The sequence below is a fragment of the Theropithecus gelada genome, chromosome 3 (genome assembly GCF_003255815.1).
Source record: "Theropithecus gelada isolate Dixy chromosome 3, Tgel_1.0, whole genome shotgun sequence".
Taxonomy (NCBI): Eukaryota; Metazoa; Chordata; class Mammalia; order Primates; family Cercopithecidae; genus Theropithecus; species Theropithecus gelada.
In genome coordinates this window covers 100,218,424-100,243,803 of record NC_037670.1, presented here as the reverse complement: position 1 = coordinate 100,243,803, position 25,380 = coordinate 100,218,424, and the positions used below count along the sequence as shown (strand labels likewise).

Sequence of the window (25,380 nt, the reverse complement as noted above, 5' to 3'; positions counted from 1 at the left end):
CCTATCTTAAAGCACAGGGAAAAAAATACGCATGTTATTTCATAATTGAAGAAAAAATTAAAATACATATTTCTGAGCTGAATCTTGCAGTTTTTTTATTCCACTGGAGTGTCATGTTATTTCCACTAGTAGATGAAACAATAGGTATTTATTAATCACCAGGCTCGGAACTGAGCTTAATACTGTAGAGGAAGCAAAAGAAACATAAAAGTACTTAAAATGTCAATAAATTGGCAAATTGATAACAATTTCTTTCCTTTGCTTGATTTGTAAACTAGTTAAAAAATAATTTAAAAGTTGTTTAATAATAGATTTGAACCAAAAATTGTTTAAAGCTTATGAGAAGTACTATTATATCAAGAGAATTGTAATTTGGTGTATCTATTCCATTCCTTCCAGATTTGGCGTGTAGAAAACAATGGTAGGATCCAAGTTGACCAAAACTCATATGGTGAATTCTATGGTGGTGACTGCTACATCATACTCTACACCTATCCCAGAGGACAAATTATCTACACGTGGTGAGTTTATATCGGGCAAAGATCTCGGGTTCCACAGGAGCCAGATTTTGCTCCAAAGTATTAAATTCCATGCATTATGGGGTAGAATAATCCTATAATCACCCCAGTGAGATTTGTGTAGCATGCATGTAGTAGTTTCTTTTTATATGATTTTGACTTTGTTTTGCAGCTGCCATCCACAGGCAGCAGGAGTTACATAAAAATCATGCTATCTAGTCTAGGGAAAAAGTTTTGATATCCCAAACCAGTGATGTTCTGCTAGTGGATATGTAGTTGAATATCTCATCTTGTACGCAGGTTAACACTGCAACAGCAAGTGTCAGGTACCATGGCTTCTTATTGTTAAAATTCAGAGAGGTCCATCCTAATTGGAACTGCAAAGTTGCAATATGGCAAAACCTGTAGGAGATACAATTTGTGATTCCATTGATACCTCAACTTGATGCAATTCTTATTCTTTGTTTCCATTAAATTTACAATAATGGAAAAAATATGCAATTGCGGTTTTTTTGTTTTTGTTTTTATTTTTATTTTGAGGCAAAATCTCACTCTGTCACCCAGGCTGGAGTGCAATGGCCCAATCTTGGCTCACTGCAAGCTCCACCTCCCGGGTTCACGCCAGTCTCTTGCCTCAGCCTCCCGAGTAGCTGGGACTACAGGTGCCCACCACCACGCCCGGATACACTTTTTGTATTTTTAGTGGAGACGGGGTTTCACCATGTTAGCCAGGATGGTCTCGATCTCCTGATCTTGTGATCCGCCCGCCTCAGCCTCCCAAAGTGCTGGGATTACAGGTGTGAGCCACTGCTCCCAGCCCCTGTGTTTTCATCTTACATGGTTTTGCATGATGATTTGGGTTAATTGAAGTCTAAATATACTTTCAGTAAATACCAATGCCCTGCTCAAGGAGAAAATGACCAAATGTCCAACCAAGTAATTTATGTGCATACACCATGCCAGGATACGTCAAGGGATGGGGATTCAGCAAGAAATTATATAATGTGAAATTCTCTAACTTTTTATTAAGTGAAATCAGGTAAAAATAGAATATTGCTAAGAAGACTGGAAAAAAGAAAATAATTCTTAAAAAAGATCTTCAAGCAGAGAAATGTGGGTGTAAGGTGCAAAGGCAGGGCAGGATCCTACCTTTGCCTACATAGTTATAACAACCTGTAATAGGTGTATAGAATATACATGCATTCAGTACTCTGCTGATATGGTCACATTTCTTTTTGGTGAACCTCACACACAAAGACAGAGTCACACTCATCCCCATAGTCTGGTCATCTACACTGCCCAGTGCCTTGAGCCCATTCAAGTTCAAGAGATGGGATGACACCAAAAGAGTGGTCTGGGAACTCGGAGGCATCAATATCACCTGGGAACTTCTTAGATTTGTAGACTCTCAGGCCCCACGTTTGACCCACTAAGGCAGAACCTGCATTTTAGCAAGGACCTCAAGTAATTCATATGCACTTCAATGATTAACAGACATTGCCTCAGGCAGTGGTTTAGAACACTGACTGCATATTGGAATAACCTGAACAATTTCTCATAAATCCAAATGCTCTCACCCACACCAAACAAATCAAAATCTCAGCTGAGGGGATTCCTGAGATTCTAATCTACACCACCACATCGGTGTGAACCACCGCACCCAGGACCATCTCTGATGCCACAGTCACTCCATATGCTGTCCTAGATGAATGCGTTTAGCTATTTAGCTCTGTGGTTAACATGTTGTCTTAATAGCAACCATTCTGTGAGCAGCATGTTTTCACTGGCAAAGTGCCAGATGTTTCCTTGGTTTTTTTGTTTGTTTGTTTGTTTTGGTTTTTTTTTTTTTTACGTCTTTCCAAAAAGAATGGAGCAGGGGAGATTAGACAGACAAAGTAATTTAACTCAAAGTTACAACTGTTATAAGGCAACATTTTAAATCTTAATTGATTGGTCTCTTTAAGGCTTGAGTATATCTATATCAGGTAGTTATGTCCTTATTTTGCAATTTCGTTTTCTAAAAGTTTAATTCAGAAAAGTGTTTGTGCAACAAAATCATAGCATTTATTGGGATAAATTAATTATTCCTAGTTAACTTTTCTTTTGCATTTTATTTCATGGTCTTCCTGTTAATTCTCTTTTGAATATGAAAAACATAATTGACTGTGAATTTAGATTAAAAGAAAAAAGACTAAGCAAGTAATGCGAAAGAGTGTTTTGAGGAATTAACAATTTGCAACCCATATAAATGTCTATATGGACATACTAAAATAGAACAAATCAGGTTACAAATTTTAAATGCTAAATTTAAGTTTTAAATTGTAGCTATTTCTTGTATCATTTGAAAGCACTTTATGTGCTAAGCATTGTACTAATTTCTGGAGATACAGTGGTGGAAAGAAAAATACAACCTGTGCCTTCAGGAGCTTATATGTAATGAGAAACAGATGATTAACAGGTATTTTTAGTGCAATATAGACGATTTTATGTAAGATCAAGCTGAGTGATCTTTTGATAATTATATACAGACCCTCCACCATACTCCTAGGCTATTGGTTAAATATTTGTACCCTCTAGAACTCATGTTGAAACTTAATCTTCAGTGTGGAAATATTGGGAGATGGGGCCTTTAAGAGATGATAGCTCTCATGAAAGGATGAGTCCATTAGTGGATAAATGGGTTATCATGAGAATGGGACCAGTGGCTTTATAAGAAGGGAAAGAAGCCTGAGCTGGCATACTCAAACCCTCACTGTGTGATGACCTGCACTGCCTCAGGAGTCTGCAGAGTCTTTGCCAGCAAGAAAACCCTCACCAGATGTGATCTCTTGACTTTGGACTTCTCACTCTCCATAACTGTAAAAATAAGTTCCTTTTCCTTATAAATTACCCTGTTTCAGGTATTCTGTTATAAGCAACAGAAAATGAACTAAGACAGGCTCCTAGAAAAAGTGGCATTGAAGTGGAAGCTAGATAGGCAGGCAAATAGGGAAGTTGTTCCAAGCAATGCAGGAAAATAGTGTGCTCTAATCTACTCGTCATAGAGTATGGCTGGAGAACATTTAGGGTGCAAAAGATAAAACGAAGGAAATTAGAAGGAGCCAAATTGTAAATGGCCTCATAAACCATGCTGAAGAGGACAAACTTTATTTTTAAGACATTGGGAGTCACTGAAAGAGTTTGTATGGGGTGTTACGTGATTGATTTTCATTTTATTTCATTTTATTTTATTTTAGACAGTCTCACTCTGTTACCCAGGCTGGAGTGCAGTGGCTCCAGTCTTGGCTCACTGCAACCTCTGCCTCCCAGGTTCAAGCTATTCTCCTGCCTCGCCTCCTGAGTAACTGGGATTAGAGGTGCACACCATGACGCCCGGCTAATTTTTTGTATTTTTAGAAGAGATAGCATTTCACCATGTTGGCCAGGCTGGTCTTGAACTCCTGACCTCAAGAGGTCCACCTGCCTTGGCCTCCCAAAGTGCTGGGATTATAGGTGTGAGCCACCACGCCTGGCCTGGTTTTCATTTTAGATAAATTATTCTGATCGACATCTGCAGAATGGATTGGTAGAGGAAGGCTAGCAGCAGGAAGACAACTGGGAATGTGTTGCAATAATCCAGCTGAATGATGTGGCCTGAATTTAGTGTAGTGACAACAGGGAAGGAAAGAATGAGACAAATTTGCAAGGTGTTAAGGTATTGGCACCAGAAAAACTGTTAATGGGGAATGGAGAAGACAAAGACAAGAATGACCCCTGAGTTTCTGGTCTGAGCATAAATGGGTAGTGTTTTATTTCCTGAGATTAAAAATCTTACGAGGAAGACAAGTTTGGCCCACACGGTACAAAAATGCAAAAGGAAAAAGAAGAGAAAGAGAAGCCACCACATTGGTAATAGTTACTATCTTTGGAATGGGGCTGGAAGGATGGTCATTTAGTTTTCTTCTTTCCAATTGGAAATGTTCAATATTTCCATCATAAGAATGTATATATTTGGGGGATATCAAGAATGTAAATTAGATACTTCAGAGTCCTTTTGTGAGTCTTCACCATTTGAAATCATGGATGTGAAGTATGTAAGTCTGTTAGTGTTGTATGGTTTGTGGAACTTCCAAAGCTTCCATAAAGATAGTGAAGAGGATTTCAAAAAATAAGCAGTTCCATCGAAGACTGGCTTTCAAATTAAACAACTTTCCAGTTTATGTGATAATTTCAATGCAGGGATATAAATAGGTTTAAGTCCAAGAGGCAGAGTTAAAGGTGAGAAACTAGAATTAAATCAGTTATGAAACCACTTGTATTCTGAAATGACAGGACAGAAATAATTTCAGCAATGATCTTTTCTCTGAAATATCAGGTAATTAAAATTGAACAGACGACAATGATGAATCTCTTGAAGTAGTAAATCCCATTTTTACGGAGCACTCATCTTTAATGAGCAACAACCACCACAGGTTTATAAAGAAAAAGTACGTCAAAGTAGATTGCTTTTTTTGTTCAGCATAAGATTTTAAAATTAGAAACAAAGAGCGACTGTGTTATTTCTTGATTGTAGTGGAATACTTGAATCTGTGTGGATGGCAGTATGGTACTTGGGATCCAGAAGAGAGGTTTAAGATGAGTAGAGAAGTATTTGTTCAGCGTGTCATGAGGCAGAAACTTAGTGATGTTTTTCAGGTTTGCTAGTTGAAATATTCCAAAAAAAAAGGAGCAAAATGAAGACAAAAGTTGGGTAATATTGTCTCTTCAGTGGTTGGATTTCTTCCCTTCAGAATAGAAGCAAAATGGAAAGCAGCCATTTTTAACAACAGCTGGAAGCGAGAATTCAGGAAACCGCAGATGTGACAAAGAAACACCGCATGATACAGACCCTGCGGTGGCCCGTCCTCATGCAGCTCTGTGTAACTCCTCACCTTGTGCTTCCAGTACACACACAGGTGTTGGCTAGCATTATAGGCTCTTGGGAAATGTAGGCTATTGACATTAAAACACTATGTTTTTAGTAGTTCCTTTATTAAGGAAAACATTTTTTATTTTCTTATCAATATGTGTGTGCATGGTTTTCTTTTGCACCTCTCTGTAGAAAATTTTTACATCAACCATTTGCCTATGCTGGTCAAATGGAAAATTGTGTGATAAGATATGCACCCTCTTCCCAGTGTTTTGGGGGTGTGTGTGTGTGTGCACGTGTGTGTCGCCCAACGTGGCAGGTTCTGTTAATCTGTTCCAAGTATGGAACAGTTTACTGTCAAAGTTTTAGAAGAAAAGATATATTAGCATTGCTGCAAAAGTAATTGCGGGTAGGCCAGGCGCCGTGGCTCACGCCTGTAATCCCAGAACCTTGGGAGGCCGAGGCAGGCGCATCACCTGAGGTCAGGAGTTTGAGACCAGCCTGACAAACATGGAGGAAACCCTGTCTCTACTAAAAATACAAAATTAGCCAGGCATAGTGGTATATGCCTGTAATCCCAGATACTCGGGAGGCTGAGGCGGGAGAATCACTTGAACCTGGGAGGCGGAGGTTGTAGTGAGCCGAGATCGCACCATTGCACTCCAGCCTGGGCAACAAGAGCGAAACTCTGTCTCCAAAAAAAAAAAAAAAAAGTAATTGTGGCTTTTGCCATTACTTTTAATAGCAAACACAGCAATTACTTTTGCACCAATCTAATAGTTAACTTTCAAAGTCTAAATCCAAGTTTAGCATTCCTACTGCTAAGCTAACCACTAGTCAGATAGAAATGCGAAAGCTGGCTAAAAATAAATAATGCTCAATGAGTGCTTTTACCATGTTTGGAGCTTTGTTTTGTTTTCTTTTATTGTCTTCTCTACAAGCTCATCAAACAGCAGATCTCCCACAAGATGCTTTACAGGTTAAGGTGACACAGAGTTAACAGCCACAAGCTACCCTAGAAAGAGAGGCTACAAATGAACTGGCCATATTGATGGATTGACCTGTATCTGAGTGCTGGAAGCTTAGCATCTTGTACAGCCTTATTACTAATTCCTTATGGTGGGCAGGTCATGGTGCCTCACCCCTTTAATTCTAGCACTTTGGGAGGCGGAGGCAGGTGGATCACCTGAGGTCAGGAGTTTGAGACCAGCCTGACCATCCTCACCAACGTGGTGAAACCCTGTCTCTATTAAAAATACAAAAAAGCACCTGTACTCTCAGGAGTACTGGTGCTACTCAGGAGGCTGAGGCAGGAGAATCGCTTGAACCCGGGAGGCGGAGGTTGCAGTGAGTCGAGTTCATGCCATTATACTCCAGCCTGGGTGATGGAGTGAGACTCTTGTCTCAAATAATAATAATAATAATAATAATAATAATAATAATAATAAATAATTCCTTATGGAATTGCTAAGATGACAAAATGGGGCCTCTCCATTGTCAACTTCTCATTATTATTTTCTTGATTTTTCTGGGTTATAGACATTTGGTTCATGCTCACCAAATATTCATAGAAAGACAAAATGCTGGCTGGGCGTAGTGGCTCATGCCTGTAATTCCAGCACTTTGGGAGGCTGAGGCGGGCAGATCATGAGGTCAAGAGTTCAAGACCAGCCTGGCCAACACAGTGAAACCCCATCTCTACTAAAAATACAGAAAATTAGCCGGGTGTGGTGGCAGATGCCTGTAATCCCAGCTACTCTGGAGCCTGAGGCAGGAGAATCGCTTGAACCCGGGAAGCGGAGGTTGCAGTGGGCCAAGACTGCACCATTGTACTCCAGCCCAGGTGACAGTGTGAGACTCCATCTCAAAAAAAAAAAAAGAAAGAAAGACAAAATGCCACTAACAGTCAACGTAATAAGTTTGGCTCGTATTTTCATTTCAGATGGATTATTTTTCACTGTAGAGGTGTTTTCTAAAAAATAGGCAGCTCCAACTTAAAATCAGGTGAACCTGATGACTTAGCTAAGTTATGTAAGGAACAAAAGCTCAATTTCTTTAAAATGGAGATAAAAATGCCTACCGTATACAGTTCTAGACGACACATAGGACAATTCAATGTTAGATACCTTGACAAAAACAATAGCTTAACAGCTCATATCACGTTGAAACAGTTCGCTTCTTCTTGATCTTTCATAATAACTTGTCTCTGCTTGCAATGCCTACATGCTATGATCTTAAAACTTGAAGGCAAGCTAATTTATTTCACTTTCATTCCTCTAGGCAAGGAGCAAATGCCACACGAGATGAGCTCACAACATCTGCGTTCCTGACTGTTCAGTTGGATCGGTCCCTCGGAGGACAGGCTGTACAGGTTGGGATATTTTTACCCCCAAAACTCACACAAGTTAAAGGCTTGCTAGCTCAATAGATAGCTATAGCTGCCTCCCAAGTTGGAATAGAAATTTGACATTTTCTTGATATGAACTCTGTTTTCATTTTGAAATTCAAATATTCCTACTCTCATTTCAAATTAGTTCTCTCAGATTCTGGAAAGGAGGTAACAAACACAAGCAACAAAAAACTATCAACAGATTTAAGACCCCAAAAGAATCTTCCCATTAGAATCACACCCTGTGTCAGTGATAGTCGCTTGACATTAAAACTGTTTTACCTGTATTATTGTTTCCAGCTGTTGTTCAACAGATACGGTAGGCAGAATAATCCCCCAAGGTGTTCATGTCCTAATCCTCAGAACCTGCAAGTGTGATATATGTTACAAAGCAAAGGAGAGTTAAGGTCGGAGATGGAGTTATGGTTGCTCATCAGCAGATCTTAAGCTAGGGAGATTATCTGGGATTACTGGGTGGACCTAGTGTAATCACCAGGGTCCTTATAAGTAAAAGCTTTGAGGATGGAGGGAACAATTACATATTATATAGTTTGCAAATTGCTAGAAGGAGAATATTGAACATTCCCAACACAAAGAAATGATAAATATTTGAGATGATGTTATGCTAGTTACCCTAATCTGATCACTATACATTGTATGTACCCCATGAATATCTATAATTATTAATCAATTAAAAAATAAAATTAAAAATAAGAAGATGGAAGAGAGCCCCTAGCAAAGGAATATGGGCAACCTCTAGAAACCAGAAAAAGCAAGGAATAGATTCATTCCTAGAGCCTCTAGAAAGGACTATAGCCCAGCAATAGCTTGATTTTAGCCCCATGACTAAATTGTTATTCCACATTTTAGCCCAGTGATCTATCTAAATTAACCCCATAACTCATTTCAGACTTCTGACCTCCAAAACTGTAAGATGATAAATTTGTGTTGTTTTAAGCCACTAAATCATAGTAATTTGTTACAGCAATTCTGTAACAAATTATAATTTGGGAAATAAATACAACAGTACAGAACAAGCACAGATTAGCAATTCTAATTAATAGGTAGAAAAAAGACTCATTTTCTTACACTCTCAAATCATAAACATGCGTAAGTTATGTTTTGCACAAGTAAACAGAAATAAATCTTGATAAAATAGCATGAGTCCTTATATTTCCCTTTTAGGTACCAAAATCTTTACTGAAACAAAGTCCATCACCCAAAAGTGAGGGAGGAAGTGGTGGAGAGGGAGAAAGCATGAACAGAAATGGGAGGGACAAAGAGAAAAGATAGGGAGGAAGGGGAAAGAACAGGGGAAGGAGGGGAGGAGAGGGAAGAGAAGAAAGGGAAATCATGGAGGAAGAAATGAGACAAGTAAGAAGGAGGAGAGAAGAGGAAGGGCAAGGGAGAGGACAGTGTGAGAGGGAGGAGAGATATTTTTTTTATTTGGGTATTTCTGAAAAAAAAAATTACTTGTCGAGAATGACTAAATCCAAATTCAAAATGAAAATTTCATGTAATTAAAAATGAGTCAGCTTTTTAGTATATCTATCTAACTTATCTATCTTATCTATCTCTATCTGGAGACAGAGAGAGAGATTAAAATAGAGAAAAATGGGCAGGAAAAGATAATATGCTGCTTTATTTATTATAAAACTTTAAATGTTATACAGTGTCAGACAATATCAATGTCTAGTTCTAGATCTCACTGTGTCTAAGAGACTGCTGTTTCTAGCCTGGTTCAACCTTCTGTCCTCTCCTAAGTTCAACTGCTCCTCCTTTTATAGTTATGGTGGTGTATCTGCTACTTGTTTCAGGACCCTTATTAGTTACCATGAAAAAGTTTGGGTCTTTGTTTTTTAAATTCCCTTACTGTATAACTGACATACAGACTTCAAGGAGTCCCTGTTTTCCTCTAGTGTGCCCCAGTGTGTCTGTCTGCTTTCTTGTTCATTCTGGGAGAGGGCACTTGCTTGTTCCTTTTCCCTACAGCTGGCTGGAGCTTTCTCTCTCCCTCTCTCTCATTCCCTGTGTCTTCCTAGCTGGAGCTGCGCACACTGCTGCCTGTTTTCTGCCTGCCTGTTGTCTTTGGCCAGTTTTTGAGAAGCCATCTGCTCCTATTTGGTGGGAAAAGCATCTTACAGATTAGAGTTCAAACAGAAAGCAGGTGCTTACTTGGCCAGTGCAGTGATGTTTCTGATACAGCAGCATTAAACACTCCCTTTGCATGGTTGTGCCTGTTTAACTTCCTCATTCCTGGTGTCAAGGGAGCTAAGATTCTATATGGTACAAAAGGGTTTTTCTGTCTTGTTTTCAAATCTTTGTAAGTGTGTAATTGCTTATTTTAATATAATAATTAAATAAAGAGGCAAGTTAGACACTTTAGAACATAAAGTGTAAGATGTGGAGGTTGAAGTTGGTCTTCCAGCTGGTTTCCTTCCCATCTTGATACAAGTTAGTAGATACATAAAACAAGTTACATCTAAATTTAAAGGTGCATATTACTGTTTAAAAATAACTTGCTAATTTTTAATTAACAAATTAATGAGATGACTGCATTATTTAAATGCACTCAATTCTATGAAATTTAGTTGATCTTTAAGTTATTACTTGCCAAACTATTGTAAAAAACTTTACATATTTCGTATTTCATAGTGCTATATTTGATACACTCGATTATGAATTTCCATGAATTGTTAGCCAGTTGAATCCTAAATTGACAACAAAATGGTAATTTTCAGTTTAATCACTAGATGGCAGTAGCTTACAATAATGCATGAAAAAACTAAAGTATTGTGGTTTTCAATGCTCCTTTGTAGAATATATTAACCATTAAAATTACTTTTAATCAACCTTTTTTCTTTCTTATTCTCCTTTGACAGTAAGAGATGGGCCTTAATCAGTGTTTCACTTTCTCTCATGTTAGCAATTAAAGTTTTCTCCGTGTTATATGAAATGCTAAGCCAACAGTTTTAGGTATTTGTGAGACCATAACTGACAAAACATTTCCATAATTTGCTGCTCACTTATTTGAATGCCTACTAATTGAAATATATTTATGAAGTCAATTATTTTCAATGCCTTTAGGCCTCCCTCTAATGGTACATGCATCAGCATTCCCATTCACCTGGCTTCTAGAAAAAGACAAACCAGGGGAAGTGAGACAGTTCAATTTTTGCATAGGGCAGAACAAATGAAAACAACGGGAGACTGACATGAAATTTGAACTCTTCATGTAAATGCATCAATAGTTTGTGTGAGAAATAGGAAATTCTAATCCAATATTTGGGGCTAATAAATAAAATCAAGCAAATAATTTCCCTTTTTTTTTCAATTTCCTCATCCTGAAAAGTCTTTTTTTTAAAAAAAAAGACTTATTTTTTTAAAAGTCTTATTTTTTAAAGTTTCTTATATTGAGCATATCTACTATTACATTTCTATAGGTAAGTTAAAAAGTAGAAAACATATTCTGTTTATTTTTGCCCGTTTTTAATGCTTGTATGGAAATCTTTGTGTGTGTGTAATTTTTTTTTTATTTTACAAATACAGAGGTATAGAAATAATGAGTATGATTTGGGGTCATCTTATGTTGTAAAGCATTTGAATGCACATCTCTTAACCTTCTGAACCAGATCCAAAAACATGAGATTCTAGTACCTCTGTAAGTTTCTGTAAGTGTTACTGGCGCCCTTGAAAGAAGAGCGATTTTCACTTAAGATTTTCACATAAGGTCGCAGACTCCAGCACTTTGGTGTTACCTTGTCTCTTTCGGAGATGTAACAAACAAACTTAAATCTTCATACTTTTCAAAAACAGAAAGTATTGGAGCATGGTGATGTTTCCCCTGACAAGAAACTACTCAGGGACACTGTGCCTGCAAAAACAAAAGATTCTTAAGTGACCAAGGAAAACTGATGTTCATTAACCTATATTTTCTGTTAATCATCATTTCTCCTGCTCTTGACCTTTTATTTTTTGTTTTATTTTCAAAAAGAAAACATAAGAACACATTTGGAACTAAAACCTTCTTTCACAGTACTCTTAATTATATTTCTTTTATTCCCCTTCTCCCCCATCAGATCCGAGTCTCCCAAGGCAAAGAGCCTATTCACCTGCTGAGTTTGTTCAAAGAAAAACCGCTCATTATTTACAAGAATGGAACATCAAAGAAAGGAGGTCAGGCACCTGCTCCCCCTACACGCCTCTTTCAAGTCCGGAGAAACCTGGCATCTATCACCAGAATTGTGGAGGTAATGTCATGCATTCCATAAAACGTGTCCTAGTTGTGGACTTCCCAATGGACCTGAGCCATCAGCAAATATTAGACTTTAAAAACTTGGCAAATAAACTCCTTTCATTTCTATAATTAATCCACTGTTCAAAATTTTAAAAACACTAATAGCAGGAGAGTTGAGTAAAAAGTAAAACTCCAGATACCAGGCCTCTCACATTTTTCAATTGCATTGAACCCAAACAAATAAATTTTTAAGAATACTATCACAAATTAGCTGTCAAAAGCATGAGGCTGCTTAAGCTCCATCTTGAAAGGCCTGAGGTGGATGGATCACAGGTGATGGTCAGGTGATTGACCACAGTGGAGACATTTGAGAGGGAAGGCCCTCGTTTGCACAAGTGTAACAAATATGGGAGGCATGTCCCACCACACTGGACCAGAACCGTAACTGAACTGGCCCCATGAGCTGTTTCTGACAGCAGCTGGGAGAGAAATCAGACCCCATGCCATGGTGCCATAAGATAAGGAGACCTCCAGGTATAGACAAGGCCAGTCTGCCCAGGTTTTTAAATAGCTAAGTGCTTTGACCTTAGGACAATCCTGTCACCCCAGTCACCATTGAAATCTAAGTCTTCCACATCACCCTTACACTGCCCGGCATACTCTGCATATCAAGCCTGGAGCTGTCCCTCAAACTCCCCCTCCATACAAGTCAATCAGCAGACCCTTGAAACCCGGGTTGGTCATCTCATCCCTCCACCTGTGACCTCTTCTCTAAGCCTCCCTCTCCCTGCACCTGATTTCTCTACGACTGTCCTCTGAGGACAGATTCCCCTGCAGACCTTCTCAAGTGGAACTTGTGTTTTCCCAAGGCCCACTCACCACGGCCTCAGGGATGGGGCTGAACAAGTTCCCCCTCCCCGCTCACCCTTACCTCTTTGATTTTATCTTGCCTCTCTCCTTTGTATCAGACTTTCCCTCCTCCAGACCTCTTGTGCTTTCATAGACTGAACTGCCAGTCCTTCTCCTCTTCTTTGATGACTTCAGCCATTATCTCACTATTTCCATCTCTTTGGCTTCTCTCTTCCAGCAGTCTTTTGCTTGACCGCATTTCATCTCACACTCACATGGTCCTATACTAAATTTTGGCATTTGCAATAACTATAGCTCCTCAGAAATCTGTTCCAGTCATCTAATCTCTGACAACTCTCTCCTGTCCTTTGGCTCCTTTACTCTAGAATGCACATTCTGGCAATTCTCCAGGCCTATAGCTGAATCCATGAACCCGCTGCCTCCTTCACACCCCACCCTTCATGTCCTCCTTTCTCCCCACATCCCCAGCATCCCCTTCTCTCTACTGATAACTTTAATTTAGAGTTCACAGAGAAGATAAATCAGGCATAAATCATCTTATCTACTCCCCTGCAACTTTATCAATTTGTCTGCATCTATGTATATATTCTCTTTCCCTCCTGTTTTATGAAATAAATATCAAATTTGTATTTATATTTTTAAGTTAATAAATATTTTATATTAGGAATTTCCATATATGAAGTTTCTTATAAGTGATTATATACTATACATATTACATATATACTATTCTCCATAAATTAGCAATGAATAATGTATTTGTATACAGTTATATATCAATAAATAGTTTATTAAATGTTTATTACATAGACTATCCCTCCTATCTAAGGCCCAATTCCTCCTCCGCCCACCTGGCCACCAACTTCTGTCTGGATCCTTCCCTTTCTTGCTTTCCTAAGAAATCTCCTGGATTTCTGTCTTTCCCGTGCATTTATTCGACTTCTAGTTCATCATGATTGCAAGCAGTAATCTCCTTTCATTCTGTATCATCAATTTATTTTTCTATGTGGAATCATTCACTTTGAACTACAAAGATGACTGTAACAAAAACCTCCTGTCATTTCTTTAAAAACTGTGTCTTGACCTTGACCATTACCTTCTCTAGCTACTGCATCATTTCTCTGCCCTTCTTAAGAGCACATATCATCGAAAGGTTTGTCTTGAGTGTTTTCACTCACTCATCATCTCTACTTTTTAAAGCCAGTTCTCTCTAAAACCACCTCAATCAGGTGTCCATCCCACTAGTCCACTGAATTGGTTTTTATCTAGTTTGCCGGTGACCTGTCGCATGCCACAATCAAAGGTCACTTTTCTGATCTCGTTTTTCTCAACTTCCCACTAGCATTTGCCAGTCAGCCTTTCCAGTTTTATTGAGCACTTCTTTTTTTCACTAGGTGAATGTATCCCCACACTTACCATGGTTTCTTCCTAACCTATCGGCCACTCCTCTCAGGCCAGTTTGCTGTGTTTTCCTCTTCTGTTTGACCTCTCAGTTCTTCAGCGCTCCAAGCCTCGGCCTTGGCCCCTTCACCATGGTCTCATTTAGTCACATAGTATAAATGCCAGCGTATGTATTGATCTCATCCAGAACCTTCTGTGCACGGATTCTTCTATGTTTAATTATGACTATTATTTTTTGACATTTAAAAACTATCAAAATGACATTTAAGCATTCATTATCTATGGGCATTCTCAGTTGATTTCAGATGGGAAAGTCAACCAAAATGCACCATGCCTACATTCTGATTTCTTCCCCAGTGGACATTCCTTTGTGAGACCTCATCAGCTGCTTGCAGTGCATCTCTTTATTTCCTTGCGGCCTCTGAAACCAGCTTTCACATTCCCAGCCTCTCTGAAATGCACCAGTCAAGATCATTTCACAAGTCTTCCTATCTTCATCTGCTGCAGTCTAAGTCTTTATAAGGTTCTGTTTTAGATCTCATTTCCTGATCTCACACCAGTCTGGGCATAGATCTCTTGTCACCTTCTATCCTTCATCCTGGCTCTTTCCTCTGGACCCATAATGAGATGTATATATTAGAAATTGGAAGCCCTGGAAGCCAGACTTGGTTCCTGTAATCTCCATCATCACATCTGATAGATTCCTTTGAGCTTGGTCTGTGAGGCCTCATTCCTGCTGGGAGAGAATTTTTATCATTTTCCTGAATGTTCCCAATTCCTGGACATGCCTTTAAAACTTTCAACAGTCATTCCTTCCTCCTCTAGTGTTCTCTCCTTGGACAGGCTCCTGAGAAACCTGGTGAAATTCAACTCTCCACATCGTGGATGCCTTCATCCTGGCAGTTCAGTGTAGATGGCCAAGCAGCATCATCTGGCACAGCAAATCACCCCTGCCTTCTTGAAGCATTTTCCTCACTTGGCCTCAAGATCACTACACTTTTATTTTCCTCCTCCGTCTCAGCTACTCCCCCTCAGTCTTGCTTATTGGTTCTTCTTCCTCTTTCTGGAATCACATATCACACTTGTTCGACAATTATGCAGAAAGTCATGCCAGTGACATAGTAGCACAGTCATATGGTCAGAAAGGTTCTCACAGAGAAGGACACAGAGTCACAAATTCACAAGTGACACAGACCAAAGTGCTCCTACTCTAGGGTTTAAAACACCATAGTGGTGTCCCAGAGCTGCCCTGAATTAATTTCCTGGGATAGGGCAGAAGGCTATGTATGGTTTGCCACAGTCACAGCTTCTAGGACGTGTTTATTGAGGGAGCAGCAATGAATTTGAATCACTGTTTTATTTTTCTTCATATTCCAGGTTGATGTTGATGCACATTCACTGAATTCTAACGATGTTTTTGTCCTGAAACTGCCACAAAATAGTGGCTACATCTGGATAGGAAAAGGTGCTAGCCAGGAGGAGGAGAAAGGAGCAGAGTATGTAGCAAGTGTCCTCAAGTGCAAAACTTTACGGATCCAAGAAGGCGAGGAGCCAGGTGTGCGCTGTGGGGCCAAGGGCACTAACTAGATTTTATATCGATATGATTGCCAATCATCTTTTTTTCACCAAAAAGCCACTTTCTAACGGCTTATAAGGGTTAACAATCTCTCCATTAGTTGCAAAGGTGGGTGGGTGATGGTACCTGATTTCTTTAAGTAACTTCTCAACATTGAAACCAAGGTGAGATGATATTTGTTCATATAAAGCAACAGCAAGCATGTGTTCCTGAAAATGCACTGGATAACTGAGTGTGTTTTCCACAGAGGAGTTTTGGAGTTCCCTTGGAGGGAAAGAAGACTACCAGACCTCCCCACTACTGGAGACCCAGGCTGAAGACCATCCACCTCGGCTTTATGGCTGCTCTAACAAAACTGGAAGATTCATTGTAAGTGTCTTTAAAAACAGTGGGATAGGGCCGGGTGCAGTGGCTTGTGCCTGTAATCCCAGTACTTTGGGAGGCCGAGGCAGGCGGATCCCCCGAGGTCAGGAGTTTGTGACCAGCCTGACCAACATGGAGAAACCCTGTTTCTACTAAAAATACAAAAATTGGCTGGGTGTGGTGGTGCATGCTTGTAATTCAAGCTACTTGGGAGGCTTGAGGCAGAAGAATCACTTGAACCCAGGAGGCGGAGGTTGCAGTGAGCCAAGATCACGCCACTCCACTCCACTCCAGCCTGGGCAACAAGAGCGAAACTCCTTCTTAAAAAAAAAAAAAAAAAAAAAGGGGGGGGGGTGGGGGCGGGTGCAGTGGCTCACGCCTGTAATCCCAACACTTTGGGAAGCCGAGATGAGTGGATCATGAGGTCAAGGAGTTTGAGACCAACCTGGCAAATATGGTGAAATCCCATCTCTACTACAAATACAAAAATTAGCCAGGCATGGTGGTGCGTGCCTATAGTCCCAGCTACTTGGGAGGCTGAAACAGGAGAATCTCTTGAACCCGGGAGGCAGAGGTTGCAGTGAGCCAAGATCATGCCACTGGCGTCACTGTGCTGCAGCCTGGACAACAGATTGAGACTCCATCTCAAAAAAAAAAAAAAAAAAAAGAGTGGGATAGAACCTAACAACACCGGGAGGGGCAGTCCCATGTGGCTCTGACACTTTCAGAGGTGCTACTGTTCTGAATCTCAGTTTCTGCCTGCCTGCAAACCATGGTAACAACCTTTGCTCTACACAGGGTTTTTTTTTTTAACTTTTATTTTAAGTTCAGGGGTACATGTGCAGGTTCGTTACATAGGTAAACTTGTGTCGTGGGGATTTGTTGTACAGACTATTTCATCACCCAGTTATTAAGCCTAGTACCCATTAGTTATTTTTTCTGATTCTCTCACTCCTCCCACACTCCACCCTTTGATAGGCCCCAGTGTGTGTTGTTCCCTTCTAGGTGCCCATGTGTTCTCATCATTTAGCTCCCACTTATAAGTGAGAACCTGCAGTATTTGGCTTTCTGTTTCTTACACAGGGTGTTTTTAAGGGTTAATGATGTAATTAATGTGAAAGCATTAATGTTGTGATGTCCTATATAGATTAAGCTGCTCTTAAAAGTACCAGCTACTTTACACCTGTGTGAGCATGCAGTTGCTGTATGAATAGATATGTGGTTAGATTTGTTAATTTAATAATTTGGCATTTTCTATGGGCAGCAATCAATATTTCTGATCGAACTATGTAAATTTTACATGTCAATTTCCCAGCAGAGTAAAAATTTTCACCATATTGACTGAATTAAAAATATTATGGAAATATTATGATCATTGAGCAAAAATCACAGAAAGCTATATATGTAGTTACAAATTAACTGACATCAACAGGAATGTTTTATTTCATAGTCAATTACAAGCTTTGACTTCCAGTCAGTCAGAAGTAAAATTAGAAGTATGTGTATGCATGTCTTAGTTCAAACTCCTATAACAAAAATACCATTGACTGTGTGGTTTAAACCACAAACATTTATTTTTCACAATTCTGAAGGCTGAGAAGTCCAAGATTAAGGCACTAGCAGATCTGATGTCTGGCGAGGGAACCACTTTCTAGCCTTCTTGTGTCCTCACATGGCCAAGAGAGCAAGCTCTAGCCTCAGTGTTTCCTTATAAGGACGCTAAGCAGGGGCACTGCACCCTAATGGCCTCATCTGAACCTAATTACCTCCTAAGGACCCCACCTCCTACTACCATGCCATTGGGGGTTAGAGGTTTAACATAGGAATTCTGGGGGGAAACAAACATCCAATATAAAAGAAGACAAGAGTGATTTTACACTGGGCTCTGAAATATCATCCTGAACCACAGCCTATCACCTAAATTTCAAAAAAAAGTTATACTTTCTCTGTTTCACATGCTAAGTTTTTGCTAAATTTTTCATTTAAAGAATGAATTCCTCTTTTATATAAAATTTGATCTACAGATTTTGGTTAACATGTCCTAGTGAATAAATGCAAACTTTATTTTTCAACACAGGAAAGAAAATTTCCCATGTATTTTGCCAGATATTTTGATTACTAGAAATAAAATTACTTGAGATTAAGTGGTTCAAGTCCCCCTTGAAGCTTATAAATACTTTGACCTACAAGTTAAAGATTTAAACAGTGCATTGAGATAAATATTTGGTTGCTATATACCACAATTTGCTCACCTACTTTACAAGAAATCCCTGAACTTGCTATATTTTATGGATTTGTCATCAGAAAAATCTGCTGTTTTATTGTTTTGACTGATAACTTGATATTGCATCCAAGCAACTTATTTTTCAGCATATGCTTTTATAATTTCTTATTATGATTATTTATTAACATTGCTATAAATTAGATATTTGTTTCCAAGAAAGATGTATTTTACAAAAATAAGTACCTAGGCTTTGTTCTCAGTGTGTTTAAAAAAAAGAATTGTTAGTCTTTGGCTTTTTGTTATGCATGTATATTAGCCTTTAAGAGAAATATACATTTCCTCTGCACCAACTCATTTTCTTGTTTGATGTTTGGAACCCCTTCCACTCCCTTTATAGTTTAAGGCAATGGATTGTTGCTAACAAGTATTTGATCTTATAATTACTATCAGAAAGTAGGTTTTACACATGTAGATTCCTACAAGGCAGCTACAAGGCAGCAGAGCTTATTAGCTAAAAGTACAGCTTTTGGAACCAATCTGCCCATGTGCTGTCACTTACCTGGTGGCTGTGTGACTTTAGGCTGGTTACTGAGCCTATCTGGGCTGTAGTTGTCTCAACTCTAAAATGGTGGTAATCATAGTGCCTACTTCATAGGGTTGCTGTGAATATTAAATTAGCTGTTGCATATAAAAGATTAGAACAGTGCCTGACATCAAGTAAGTGCTATTTAAAGTTTTTCTTTTTAAAATCATTATGTGATTGGTATATGTCCTATAAAAATAATATAAACAAATCCTTTGCCCTCTAAATGGTCAAGGTTTTTTGTTTTATTTTGTATAACAATCTCAAAATCTCATCAGATTACAACAAACATGAATTATCATGCTCAGATGTCTGCAGGCGGCCTGGAACTAGGTTCATCTATGCTGGGCGCATGTTTTGGGTTTATACATATTTTTCCAGTGACAAAGCCAAAGACACAAAAAGGCCCTTGCTGAGTCACCTTTGCTAATATGACATGGCCAAGGCCCCAGTGAGCTCCACAGCACTGCAGAGTCACATGCCAGAGGGAGTGAATAAAGAACTGGGAACCATAATCCAAACTCCTGCCTTAAGGATCCAGGGGGGGTTTCACCCAGAATTCTCTAAAAATGCCAAACTTTAGATTAATACATGCCCATTGGTATTGGATGGAGGAAGCTAACCCTCCCATTACCCTTTAATGCTATAACTATAATTTAACATGATTAAAAATAAAAATAAAAAAATTTGTACATGCAATATTATGTTATGTCATCTTATTGAAAATTTTTGATTTATTAAAATGACCAGGCCTATTGACTTTCTCTCTCTTTTTTTTTTTTTTTTTGTTTGAGACAGAGTCTCCCTCTGTTGCTCAGGCTGGAGTGCAATGGCACAGTCTTGACTCACTGCAACCTCCACCTCCCAGGTTCAAGCCATTCTCCTACCTCAGCCTCCCGAGTGGCTGGAACTACAGGTGCCTGCCACCACACCCGGCTAATTTTTGTATTTTTAGTAGAGACGGCGTTTCACCTGTTGGCTAGGCTGGTCTTGAACTCCTGACCTCATGATCCACCTGCCTTGGCCTCCCAAAGTGCTGGGATTATAGGCATGAGCCATCATGTTCGGCCCTATTGGTTTTTTAAAAATAATCTTGACCTACAAAATGAAAGATAATTTAATACTCGGACCATAAACTCAAATGTTTTTAGGAACTAGATAGGCAACATAAATCTGTGAAAAAATTAGTCATAAGGGACTGGAAGTACAGAGGATTGTGAGCAAATTGACTATATATGTGGGCATTCAAATATGTCAACCTTAAGGATGAGATTTAGAAAATATGATTCAATATATAGTTTATTGAAATGCCAGGCTTGAGGATAGCTACCCGGGAAACACTAACTACAAATGAATGGGGCCAGTGTTTTAAAGTGGAGGAGTTAAAGTTTCACTGACAGTAGGCAGAAACAGAGAAATTATAGCAGGCTTATGTAATTTTTTATATAAGACCAGTGCATACTGACAGTGATTTGATTGGTTGCAGATTGCTATTAATACTTTCCAATGAAGAATACATTCTTAATTTGTGAGGAGTGGTGATCTGAGGGGGGTCTTAGCTCTGCACCCTTTGGTCTTCCGAATTATTTGCAGAAAAAAAGGCAAAAGCTTGAGTGCATGCCTCAAGACTCAGGCCATATAGCCACATTCCTCTCAAAGCTCAGAATAATTTAAGGTTCCACTAGCTTTATATTTGAATTATTTAATTTCACAAATGCAATGTTTATATTAAATACTGTGCTGGCCAAATAAAATACCACCAGTTTGTGATGCCAAATTAATGATCAATTATTTAAAATTTTATTACCCGAAAAAGAAGAAAAAAATTACTACCAAATTTTATTTTCATTATACTCAAAAAAAAAAATACAGGGCATTTGTATCCTATGTATTAGAAAAATCACTGCTTTACTGTTTGCTCATATAGCTTTTTATACCTTTCAGATTGAAGAGGTTCCAGGGGAGTTCACCCAGGATGATTTAGCAGAAGATGATGTCATGTTACTAGATGCTTGGGAACAGGTACAACTACATCTTGTTCATAACAAGAGAATGCATTCTTGGTTGGAAGATGACAGAACTTGCTTTGAGAAATGGTAAATCTAGATATAAATGAGCCTAGAGATTTAGGCTATATTAAAAATACACACACACACATTTGGTAAAAAAATGAAACTAATACATATGGCAAGTTGATCTCTTCCTATGAAAATAATTCCAGAGCTACCATCTTTGGCTTTACAGTTATAGGCAAAAAAATTTTTATTTTTCATTTATTTGTAAAAATTACTCATTCCTAATTTGTTTATAATTCATTTAATAAGTGTGTTCGTGTGTACAGTGTGATGGGGGTACAATGCCATTGAGGAAACCAACATATTCAAAATTTCTCTTGAAATTTGACAAGAAGTCATGGGTGCCCCTCCCCTGGGGAAGAAACAGGTAGAATAGTTTCGAATCTGCACAGTAAAATATGTTACTGTTTTATTTATCTTAATTTTCAAGGAAATTAACAGTGATTTGACATAGCACATCTGATAGGTTTTTAACCTCTATGTAAATTAACAGTGAAAGAGAAAAGTAAATATATTATGAACTAAATTATATAGAACAAGTGTGAAATGCTTATCTGAATTAGGCCTAGTCTTAGAGGCAAGCACAGAGATTGTTCCTTTTAAGTTTGTTCCCAACTGATAAACCATTCAGTTATATCACATATCACACCCTCGCTTCTGATCGACCATGTTTGACTTGAGGGCCCAGCCTCAGATTCTTGCCAAGTGAATGGAGTACTTATTTCTAGATGAGATTTAAATCTCCAGGTCAATAAAACACTCTTGTGTATTTAAGAATTAAAGAAGAATTACACTTCCTTATTCACATATATATTTAATTTTTCTCATTTGTAGTCAACTCTTGTTTCTGTAATCACAGAAACTTTTTAGAATATTTACCAAGCCACATTTCATTTTTTAAAGTCATACTTTTTATTTACATTACCATGCTGTCATGGTTTGTTCTGTGCCCTGCACACGAATAGTTCAGCACTTTCAGTATGAATTAGAATACAGTCTAAACATAACTGACCAAAATTGCTCTGCCACAAGTGATTTTAAAGTGATTTCAATATAAGGTAATTCAGGAAATTTTTTCAGCATTAAAGTACCCCCACCCACACATTTGACAAGGAGAAGGATATATACAGATTGTATAACTATATAATATTATCAATTTTTTAAAAAAATTGCTATTTAAATACTAAACGTTATAGCATTTTTACCAACATCTTATAGGGAGGGCACGCTACTAGAAGAGAAAAACACTAACCTTAAGTCAGAGGTTCCTGGAGGGAGTCTGGGATCACCCACAGACAAGCTCTGTGTCTACATGTAGTCCCTTCCAGCTAAGATCCACATCTAGGAAATGGGGATAATGACTGTGTAAGGGCCCAGGGAAAATTTCCCCTTCACTCTCCAAAGGTTCATACAAAAATCAGTTGATAAAAGGCGGATTAATAGGAGAACAGGCATACAAATATATGAATGTGCACAGGAGTCATACAGAATGCAAGAATTGAAGAAATGGCTGGATGGTTGATGTTTTTGTACCATTTGGAAGTTACAGAAAGAATGGGGGATTGGAGGATGGCAAAACTGGTTATGGGAGTAGAGGCCTGGCTAGGAAAGGTGGTCTTGTTATGAATAAAACCTCACATAAAGTATAGATGGTAAATGTTTCTTTCAGACCTTTAAGGGTGTGAGACTCTCAGTTAATCTTCCCTAGATCCCGAAAAGGGAGGGCCTCAGAGAAAGCCCGGCTGCACCAATGCAGATTCTCTACAGATGCAGCTCTTCCCCCACAAAAGGCAGCTTTGCAGGACTATTTCTCTTTGCAAGCCCTCTGAACAGCCATCTCAAAATATGTCAAAGAAGTGTATTCGGAGGTGAAATATTTTGGTTTCCTTCGACTGACTGCTGTCACACCCTAGGGGGTGGATGAAAAAAAAAAATCCACCCAATCTGTTGTTTTTGTGAAAGATCACTTTACAAACTAGAAAATACCATGTAAACATAAAATATTCAAGTGTGAAATCTGAATTGAAACTGGCTAAATGTAAGCTTAGGTGTCTTCTGATGAGTGTGAACACTGGGAAAGTGATGGTACCTTTCTGGGCCACTGCCTCCACGTCCCTAACTTCTGCGGATGTTGTGAAGATTCAATGAGCAGTGTGTGCGTGAAGCACTTTACACAGGGCCTAGCCTGAGTCAACATCCCAGAAACCATACGTATTGTTATTGTTTCATTTTTCAGATATTTATTTGGATTGGCAAAGATGCGAATGAAGTTGAGAAAAAAGAATCTCTGAAGTCTGGTAAGCTCAATTGATGGACAATTATAGCAGTAACTGGGCACCATTATGACCGAGTGTCTGACTGCTCTTTGCCACCATGTCTTACAAAACTACATTTCAAAATCAAGAAGTAGCTTAGCATTCCTCCTCAAAACTAAAGAGTAATGGGATTTTTTGAACTGGAGAATTTCCAGATGGGCACAAGAAAAAATATGTTTTGTTATCTAATTTAGAATAGAATTATATCAATTTAACCTGAAAAACTTAAATTCATTTCAACCCTTGTTTTATTATGATAAGAGTAAAACCTCCATGACTGCGATAAGCCAGATTTTTTAAACTTCCTTTTGACTAAAGCTGTTCTTTCTGGCACAATTTTCCGTTTACTGAAAAGTGTAACAATAATTATGCCACCAGAACAATTCTATAAAACTTGGAATTTTTTCGGGCATTGATGAGACTCGCATGTTGCTTTTCATGGCAGATGAGAGAAATCAAAAAGAAATTGTATTTGTCTACCTGGTCAATGGCAATTTAATTTATTACTTTCATTTGAAGAACTGTATTCGAAGAATTTTCATTTTCAATGTGGCCAATATTTATTTGTTCTTCTGGAAATTTAATTTATTACTTTTATTCGAAGAATTTTCAATCTGCAGTTACTTTAGTTTAACCCAAACTAACCAAATTTATGTGTCTTTACAACTGTTTTTAGCCAAAATGTACCTTGAGACAGACCCTTCTGGAAGAGACAAGAGGACACCAATTGTCATCATAAAACAAGGCCATGAGCCACCCACATTCACAGGCTGGTTCCTGGGCTGGGATTCCAGCAAGTGGTAAACTGGTGTTTGTAAAAAGCAAACAAACATTACAAGGCAGTTATCTCATTGCTTTTTTGGGAGAGGAACAGGAAAAGCTTTTTGTTTATTTGTCTTTAGAAAATTAAGGCCGGGTGCAGTGACTCACACCTGTAATCCCAGCACTTTTGGAGGCTGAGGCAGTCGGATCATTTGGGGTCAGGATTTCGAGACCAGCCTGGCCACCATGGCGAAACCCTGTGTCTACTAAAAATACAAAAAAAAAAAAAATAGCTGGGCATGGTGGCGCATACCTGTAATCCCAGCTACTTAGAAGACTGAGACCAGAAAATTGCTTGAACCCAGGAGGCTGAGGTTGCGGTGAGCCGGGATCGTGCCACCACACTGCAGCCTGGGCAACAGAGACTCTGTCTCAAAACATAAATGAATAAATAAAAAATAACCTTAACCAAATGCCTATTTTTTAATGCTTAATTTTGGTTTGAAATTCTTCTTAAACTGGAACTTTCTTACGTTAATACATTCAAATAACCTGAAGGAAACTTTCATTATAAGCCAATATTAGCTCTTCTGGAAACTGATTTATATCTTTTTTATGACCTTTCAAAAGTAAAATACTATGCATAATCTAGAGAGATTTGTCAGATAGGAAATTTTATAATGCATTAGCCATTAGTCAAACTTGTTTTTTAACATGCCAGAGAAAAAGTTGTAATGCCTTGGAAGTTTTTCTCTTTTCTATAGATTGTGTTCAAATGATTTGTATACTTGCAATAAGGTTTATGTTAAAGTGGCTTTAACAATTTGTTGCTATTTTCCTTCTTTAGTCAATGTGACTTTGATGCCATTAACTCCTACGTGTTATTTTCTAAGAGAAATTTTATCTTTTTTTAAAACCTTATTAAAAGTCTTTGAAAGCACAGCTCTTTCATGACAAAATGAATTGCATTGTTATCCACTTAGATAGATAGATATTTGACAGTACATGTTTAATATCACAAAAGATACATACAGAAAAACTTCACTAATGCTGTCTTTAATTATTAAAATACATTTCTTTGAAAGTTTTGTGTTATGACATTTTATTCAAATTTGATGAGTTAATTACACTATTAATTTTAAGGTCAAATACATCTATGCATAAGTAGATTTGAGTTTAATA

At 38.3% G+C, this 25,380-nt stretch overlaps 1 protein-coding gene across 3 annotated transcripts in view; it reads left to right on the top strand.

Moving 5' to 3' along the window:
* Window positions 1-25,140, top strand: part of SCIN (scinderin) — an 87,605-nt gene extending 62,465 nt beyond the window's left edge. For 2 of the 3 annotated variants that reach the window (XM_025379318.1, XM_025379319.1), the window contains 8 exons: window positions 400-521; window positions 7,687-7,777; window positions 11,875-12,045; window positions 15,678-15,855; window positions 16,124-16,245; window positions 20,991-21,068; window positions 23,358-23,418; window positions 24,113-25,140. In XM_025379318.1, the coding sequence (XP_025235103.1) occupies window positions 400-521; window positions 7,687-7,777; window positions 11,875-12,045; window positions 15,678-15,855; window positions 16,124-16,245; window positions 20,991-21,068; window positions 23,358-23,418; window positions 24,113-24,240 (951 nt within the window). In that variant the 3' untranslated portion in view covers window positions 24,241-25,140. The remainder of the gene's footprint in view (window positions 1-399; window positions 522-7,686; window positions 7,778-11,874; window positions 12,046-15,677; window positions 15,856-16,123; window positions 16,246-20,990; window positions 21,069-23,357; window positions 23,419-24,112) is intronic. The other variant, XR_003118554.1, reaches the window with a different exon arrangement.
* The last annotated feature ends 240 nt before the right edge of the window (window positions 25,141-25,380 follow it).